Source organism: Halichoerus grypus, chromosome 8 (assembly GCF_964656455.1).
Source record: "Halichoerus grypus chromosome 8, mHalGry1.hap1.1, whole genome shotgun sequence".
NCBI classification, from domain to species: domain Eukaryota; kingdom Metazoa; phylum Chordata; class Mammalia; order Carnivora; family Phocidae; genus Halichoerus; species Halichoerus grypus.
This window is the reverse complement of record NC_135719.1, coordinates 3,977,972-3,986,022: the sequence shown is the minus strand read 5'-3', so window position 1 is coordinate 3,986,022 and position 8,051 is coordinate 3,977,972. Positions and strand designations below refer to the sequence as shown.

General features: G+C 51.5%; 1 protein-coding gene and 1 long non-coding RNA gene across 6 annotated transcripts in view; one reads left to right on the top strand and one right to left on the bottom strand.

Moving 5' to 3' along the window:
• Positions 1–311: 311 nt before the first annotated feature.
• LOC118519582 (uncharacterized) lies at positions 312–6,717 on the bottom strand. Its single transcript, XR_013450087.1, has 4 exons — positions 6,307–6,717; positions 4,965–5,102; positions 2,486–2,779; positions 312–1,018 (listed from the first exon to the last, which is right to left on the bottom strand). It is a non-coding gene; the product is annotated as an uncharacterized LOC118519582 (long non-coding RNA).
• Positions 6,718–7,263: 546 nt separating this feature from the next.
• TM6SF1 (transmembrane 6 superfamily member 1) overlaps positions 7,264–8,051 on the top strand; it is a 29,510-nt gene continuing 28,722 nt past the window's right edge. The window contains exon 1 of one of the 5 annotated variants that reach the window (XM_036067134.2): positions 7,264–7,451. In XM_036067134.2, coding sequence (XP_035923027.1) covers positions 7,360–7,451 — 92 coding nt within the window. In that variant the 5' untranslated portion in view covers positions 7,264–7,359. The remainder of the gene's footprint in view (positions 7,452–8,051) is intronic. The other 4 variants (XM_036067124.2, XM_036067126.2, XM_036067128.2 and 1 more) reach the window with 4 other exon arrangements.

Genomic DNA, 8,051 nt, shown 5'->3' with positions numbered 1-8,051 from the left:
AATTTCTGGTCAACCAGGAGTACCCTTTCCTGTTTCAAGCACTGGATTATTTCTTCTTTCTTAAAAAAATATAGTTATTGGGACACGTGGGCGGCACAGTCGGTTGAACCTCCAAGTCTTGGTTTCAGCTGGGGTCCTGATCTCAGGGTCATGAGACGGAGCCCTGTGTCAGGCTCTGCAATCAGTACGGCATCTGCTTGGGATTCTCTCCCTCTGCCCCTGCCCGTCCCTCTCTCAAATAAATAAATAAATAAGAAAGAAAGAAAGATTTTAAAGATTTTATTTATTTGAGAGAGAGACAGCACGAGTTGGGGAGGAAGGGCAGAGGGAGAAGGAGAAGCAAAGTCCCCACTGTGCAGGGAGCCTGACCCGGGACTGACCTAAGCTGAAGGCAGATGCTTAACTGACGAAGCCACCCAAGTGTCCCCCCCAAATATATATATATATATATATATATATATATATATATATACACACACATATATTCATTTATTGGCCAGTTAATTATGTTAATTATTCTATGTTACTTATTATGTCACCTCTTGGATCAGAGGTTCAAAAGGCATCTAGAGTGGAGGAGTGACTGTCTAGGAAGCCCCTCTCCCTCCTCTCCAATCACTTCTGTCCAACCCAAACCCTAGCATACGAGGTCTTTTTGTTATCCCTCAGAAGCAGTCTGAATACCACAGCAACCTTGGGTTTGGATTTAGGCCTTGTCCAAGTGCTCAGCCCTTTCACGCGGGAATGTCCACTTGCCCCCCGTTTGCCTGTCCAACCATAATGTTCTGTTCTTACTTAACAACGTAGACTATTTCTTCTTTCTTGCCAGCCCCTATGATGTCAAATTCCCTATTGCCTCGTCTGATGGAAAGATTATCATATGAGATGATATTCCTGGAGCATTGCCTGAAGGGTATTTCTGCATCGCCTTTGATCCGAGCTGGAGATGGATTCAGGTTGGGCAGGTGAGAAGAGCCTGCTGGTGTGTTGAGAAGGTCTGTGAGGTGATGCTCAATCTCTGTGGGAGAGAGGTCAGTGATCACGGGTGATGTCTGCCCTGGGAGCAATGGGGTGCCTGTCAGGAAGGTATTCCCCAACTCTGCCTCCAAACATAAACTGTATCTTGGCACCACGCCAAACCTTCAGAGAGTTGCTTATCTGTGTGAAATTCTTTTTGGCTCCTTGAGTGTACTGAGTGGGTCTCGGCGCCATGCCAATCACCTGCACGGAGGATGTACTAAAGGACAACTGTTCAGAATTTGAGTCTATATTTATTGTAGGAATGTTGCTAAGGACAAAGTATGACACAGTGTTCCCTTTAAGAGGAGCCATTGAAGAGTTCTTCTGAACAACTGATCTGTTTTTATCCTATGGATACTGTGAATGTTATGTTTCCCTCCTTGCTTTGGTTGCTAGGAAACCCAGGGCCATCGTACAGACCTCATCTGGCAACTGCTCCAGACCTTTTGACGAACACTTTGTATCCTAACTTCATCTCTCCTTTCATTTTATTTTCTTATCACTTTCCTACAGACTTTTGTCCTTCCCTCTCCCTCTAGCTCTTCACCTCCTTTTTTTTTTAAGCCCCACCTTCCCTTCTTCCTCTCCCCTTTTTCTCTTCAGTTAACATTTATTGGGCATCAGCTCTAGGTGCTGGACAGACAGCTGTCGTCACCCCAAAATATCCACATCACTAACTGCAGCCCTTGTCAGGGCACTCATGGTTACCAAAGAGAAATCTAGGGTTTAGTGTGACTTAGTGTTGAGAGTCACTTAGTGTTTCTCTGAGGGGCCTCATCACTGTCTGGTGCCTTCTCTGGACAGGATCCTAGTGATCTACCCACTAAGGCACAGCAGACTTACCTGGTCACGCTCAGGTTATTTGTCCTGTCCCTATCCACCCCACAAATCAGTTTGATTACCCCTTGCACATTCATCTAGAGTGTGCAGCCTTTCATAAAAACATAAACACAACTTTTACGGGAAGGATTACAAAGGGCAAAACTGAAGCATGTAAAGAGCAAGAGCTCTGGGACTGGGGGCCAGCAGACCTATGGGCTGCCTTCTACTTTACTCTTTTAGAAGAGTTATTCTGTGCTACCCTCAGCCCCTGCCCACGACATCCTTTCTTAGTTCCTAGGGACCAAGTTCCCTCGTGTTCTGCTTTCACTTCCCCTCCGTGGCAGAAATGGGCACGGTGAGGGCTGCTTCAGTTGAATTCCTGATCTGTCAATTATTCTGAATCAATGTGACGCACCAGAGAATGGTACGTATCTCCATGGGTCTATTTTTGCTTGCTTCCAGGAAGCTTCGAGTCAAATTCCATACCTACGATGTTAGTCTTCATGGCTTGCAAGATTGATGCTCCTAAAAAGCATACACATAAACAAACCCACAACAAACTAAAAAAACCAAACTACTTTATTGTCCGAATACCTTTTAAGTCATATCCAACTCTTTTTCAAGATGGGAATTTAATACTTACTCATCGGCATGGAATAGAACTCCAGACCTCAGCTTCCCAAGCAAGGAGGCAACTGGCTAAATCTGTCGTGTGTCCATCCGCCATTTCTAAGGCATCCAACACGGTGCTTGGTTAGCTGTGGCATCATGGGTGTAGTGACTTAGACTCAGTCACTGGGTATATATTCATGGGTATAGTGACTGAATTCAGGTTCACCCTCTCTCTTAGCCTTTTGACCTTGGGCAAGTCATGCCGCCTCTTTGAGCCTCAGTTTCTCCATCCATAAAGGGCTCTCTCTATTCTTCAGAGAAGCTGCTGTGAAGGTTAAAAGAGATAATATTAATAGAAATACCCTTGACCCTTGAACAACACGGGTTTGGACTACATGGATCCACTTATACGTAGATTTCTTTTTTGATAAACACAGCCCAGTTCTATAAATGTATTTTCTCTTCCTTATGATTTTCTTAACATTTTCTTTTCCCTAGCTTACTTTATTATAAGAAAACAGTGTAGATGGGGTGCCCGGGTGGCTCAGTCGTTAAGCATCTGCCTTCGGCTCAGGTCATGATCCCGGGGTCCTGGGATCGAGCCCCTCATCGCCAGCAGGCTCCCTGCTCCGCGGGAAGCCCGCTTCTCCCTCTCCCACTCCCCCTGCTTGTGTTCCCTCTTTCGCTGTGTCTCTCTTTGTCAAATAAATAAATAAAATCTTAAAAAAAAAAGAAAAAGAAAACAGTGTAGAATACATATAACATACAAAATATGCATTAATCAACTGTTTATGTTATTGGTCAATAGTAGGCTATCAGTATTACATTTCGGGGGGGTGAAAAGTTATATGCACAGATTTTTTACTTCATGGGGGGCGGGGCTACCCCACCCCCACCCCCGGCGTTGTTCAAGGGTTAACTACACGTTGGAGTCTACACAGTACAGTACTGTTGTGGAATGAGATTATTTTCACTGGGTTTGTGCAGGTTTCTGGGGAGGGTTCCTATCAAACAGGCTCCTCGACTACAAGTGTTCTGACCACTCATATTTTCAGATTAAGAGAAATTGTTATCAAGAAAATCATAAAATCGCCAATATGTATATCACAGCACCCAAAGCTTTGCCTTGGGCCTTTGGTCTCTTGCAGACTCTGAGGGAACAGCTCCTGGGGTTGGGATACTGCATGCTTCTGCCATCGCACTCAGATGCCCTTGGGCTACTCTGCTGGCGTCAGGGCTCACCAACCCCTCTCTGGCGGTGTCTGTTACTATTCTCTCTGTCTCCACCCTCTTCCTGGGACAGGGAATTCATCTCCTCGATATTCAGCCCCACCCCCAGGCCCATGACCCCCCAGATCTGTGTCTGCAGGCTGTGTCTCTCTCGGTTTCATAGGCTGGTATCCCCAGTTGCCCATGAGACAGTTCCTCCTGGGAACCCCATGGACGCTGACAACCCAACATGTCCAAAACCAAACCTGTGCTCAGTCCCCGCCTCCCGACGTCCCCCCATACGATTCCTATCCAGATCTTTCTCACGTGCCCCCTTTCGTCCCTCGCATTGCTTTGGCTCCGGTCCTCATCATCTCTTGCTGGACCATTGTCCTAGCTTCCTAGTTGGCCTTCCTGCCTCCTGTCTCTTCTCTTTCTGAACTGTGGTCCACACCAGCTGCCAGGCAGGGCTCTGAAGATGGTACGCTCTCCCACTCGTAAATCTTAAATGCTCCTTGCACTTGAGGTCTTCCGAGATCGAGGCCCAGGTCACCTGTTCATCTTCACCTCCTGCCAGCCCCTCGGTGCATGACGTCCCGGTATTTTCAACCAGAGCAAATGACTTGAAGTTCACCACGTGACATGCGCCCACCCACTTCTGCCTTTCACAAGTGTTGTCTCCACTGCCTGGAAGCCCCACCCCTTCCTCGTCTGCTCAGCCAGCTTCTACTTGGTCTTCAAGTCTGGGCGTAAGCCTCACCTCCTCTCTGCAGCTTTTCTTGACTCCTCCAGACAGAACTGGTGGTTCCTACAGCAATCTGTACACACATCTTTTACGCCTTTTATGGAGATTGTTTACATATCCCTTTCTCACAGCAGATTGTGGTCTTCTTGGGCAAGATGGGTTTATAATTCATCTTTGTGTGACCACTTCTTAGAACAATGCTGGAAACATGGTAGACTCTCTGCGGACATTTGAAAAAGCTTGTAAGTGACTTACTATCACGCCCATTTTTACAGTAGCTAACAGAGAGCACGACTAGAGCCAGGTCGGTGTGAGAGGAGGAATAAGTCTAGAACCATGAATCCAGTATAGATGCCACTTGCGATGTGTGGCCGTTGAGTGCTTGAAATGTGACTAGTCTGAAACAGGATATACTGTAAGTGTAAAATACATAAAATTTCCAAGACTTAGTATAAAAAAGTAAAATATCTCAATATCTTGACATTGATGACTTGTTGAAACAATAATCTTTTAGACATATGGCTTAAATAGAATATATCATGAAAATTAATTTCACCTGTGTCCTTTTACTTTTGTAATGTGGCTACTGGAAAATTTAAGATTACAGGGGCACCCGGCTGGCTCAGTCGGTACACCGTGTGACTCTTGATCTCGGGGTCTTAAGTTCGAGCCCCATGTTGAGTGTAGAGTTTACCTAAAAAAAAAATAATTAAGATTGCACATGTGGCTCACATTATATTTCCATTGGACAATGATGATCTGAGCATTCGTTCACTGAACAAAGATTTCTCGAGCACCTCCTCTGCTAATATAAATGATAGGAATAGAATTATAAACAAGATGGGTAAGTTCCTGACCTCGAGGAGCTTACATCATAATGGAGAGAGAGACGCAGAACAGAAAGCAGACATGTAAGCAAGATAGTCTTGGATAGTGTAAGCGCTGTGAAGAAGGCAAGGCTTGATGGAGAGGGTGAGGGAGGCCCAGGAGGGTGGTCAGGTGAGGTCTTCTAGAGTTGGTGGGATCAGAACCAGAGAGACGAGGGAGGGGGTAGGACACGGGAGACGGTACAGACCGGAACAGACAGTGGGGGTGCAGAAGTATTTGGGAAGGAACACAGGGAACACTACTGTAACCAGAGGAATTGGGGATTGGCCAGAACTGAGGTGGATTCCCAGGTGTCTGGGTTGGACAGTCAGGTGAATGTGGTGCCACCAGATGAGAGAAAGCTGGCGTGGTCTCATGGCAAATGAAGAAGTCCATTTTGGCCACGTTGACTGTGAGGTGTGTGTGGGATGCCCATGTGGCAGTGCTGAGGGGAGAGGCCAGCGCAAGGGACCGTAATTTGGGATCTCTCAGCATAAGCACAGGCATTAAAAGGGAGCATGGATGAGAAAGAAGAGAGAGAAGGTAGAATATGGAGAGGAGCCTCTGGCCCAGGGAGCACATTTCTACATCAGAACATAGTCGTGCGTGTGCCTAGGTTGAGGGGAAGGACACAGGGCAGCCAGAGGGGTTCAAGATACGAGAGAGAAGGCAAAACTCATGCAGCCGGGTTTGGGTGGTGATGGAGGGGCTGGCCTGGCCTCAGGGATGGGCTGGGAGGAGAGAAGGGTTCAGAGGAGGTATTTGTTGTCTGGAGGAAGAGTTTAAGGAGAGTGATGAAGACTAGGAGTAGTTGTGGAAGAGGGTGACAGCCAGGTCAGAGGTTAAGGACATCTCTTGGGAAAACTTTGGCTGTGTCACAATTTGGGCCAAGGTTTTATCATTATGTCCTCAGAGTTAGACGTAAGCCTCCCGGAAGCACCCAGATAGGGGATTAGGAGAGCTGGCTTGGGAAAAGTGGGGTGGTCCCAGAGCACGTAGGTCACAGCCTCTGTGTGGCTCATTTTCCTCACCTCTGAAACGAGCCGAATGATGTCGTCAGCTCCCAGGCAGGTGAAGGCTTAGTACACTAAGTCCATCTCACCTCTCTGGGTTGCTAGGGCCGCTCTGTCTGAACTCACTGTCCTTCCCTTTCTAGGACAGTAGACCAATCCAGGCTCAGCCCCAGGGGGCTGTTTGAGACCTCGCCCCCAGCATGGTCAAGCCCGTCTTCTCTTTAACCGGTGGGCGTCTGTCTGACGGTGGTCTGAGCCCAGAGCGCTTGCCTTCCAGTCCTTGTTCCCTGTGTAGGGCCCCGTGCCTCCTGTCCTGCAGTCACCTGGCCTCCAGGACCGCTACCTGGAATGGAAATGAATGGCGCTCCGGTCTCTTAAATCATAGCCTTTCTCCCAGGGTCAGTTTCAATCCCCCCAAATGGGAATTGCAGGAGACAGCCGTGTTCCGAGCAGTGCAGGGTGAGCAATCCATGCACACCAGCTCAGTTAATCCCACCACGCACTGCCGTGCGTTGTCCCCATTTGACACAAGGGAAAAGACCGAGGAGTTAAGTAACTCGACCAAGGTCAGCAAGCGAGTGAGCGGCCAGGGTTTGCACCGGGTCCTCTGCACCGAGCTGTGCTGGCTGGCTGCCCGCTGTTGGCTGCTCGCGGAGGAGATCCGAGGTTTCGGGCTCATCTGTCCCGCCGTCCCCAGGCCTAGGGCTCCCCACGTGGATGATCTCGCGGGGCCCTTCCCGCCCCCCCGCCGGCCCGCAGCTCGGCCCCGGAGCCTCTCCAGGTTGTCGATGATCAGCTCCCGGCCGTACCCACCCCCCAGCCGCCGCCGCCTCCCCGCAGCGCCCCCCCCCCGGGGACACCTGTACCGGGCCGGGGGCTGTCGCCGCTCCTCGGGACTGCACGGCGGCGCTGCGCTCCGGGGCGGCTGCGGGCCGGCGCGCCGAGGGGGCGCTGCTGAGGGCGCGGCGCGGGACGCCCCGAAGGGCACGGCCGAGGGGCGCGGGCGCTGCCGGAAGCTGGGGCGGGGCGCCGCGCGGGATGCGCTGAAGGGCGAGCGGCGCGGCGGCGGCGATGAGTGCCTCTGCGGCCACCGGGGTCTTCGTGCTGTCCCTCTCGGCCATCCCGGTCACTTACGTCTTCAACCACCTGGCGGCCCAGCACGAGTGAGTGGGCGCGCGGCGGGGGCGGCGGCGGGGGGCGGCCGAGTGGCCTCCGCGCCGCACGAGCGCCCGGCAGCTCTTCCGAGGGGGCTCGCGCCGCCAGCCGCAGGGCCGGGGCCGGGGGTCTGCGGGGGCTCCCCGCGCCGGGCGGGGGCGGGGGGCGGGGGGCGCTGGGCTCGGGCGGCCGTCCCGGCCCTGCGCTGCGGTTCTGGAACCAAGTGCGGCGCGCGCCGTGCCCACCCCGTGCCCACCCCGTGCCCGCTGTCCGGGGTGACGGAGGCCAGCGAGGCGATGCCCCGGCCTTGAGCAGCTCGGGGGCAGGGTGTGGGGCGCAGGCACACCGACGAGCGTGGCCGTGTCCCCTCGGGTTGGGCCGTGTCCGTTTCGCATTTCCCAGGGACGTTTCCATGTATGGACACACACATACTTCGCATTTCTTATTAATTTTAGAAACTGCTGTGAATGACTGGCAGAAATACCCCGGGCCGACAGGGTTCTCGGCGTGCCTCTGGCACTGCCCGTGTGGCCCGGCCTCAGTTTTCCGGTCTGTCAAATGGCCCATATGTGTATCCTGTTGTGGCGCCGCTGGGGTGGGACAGCGCA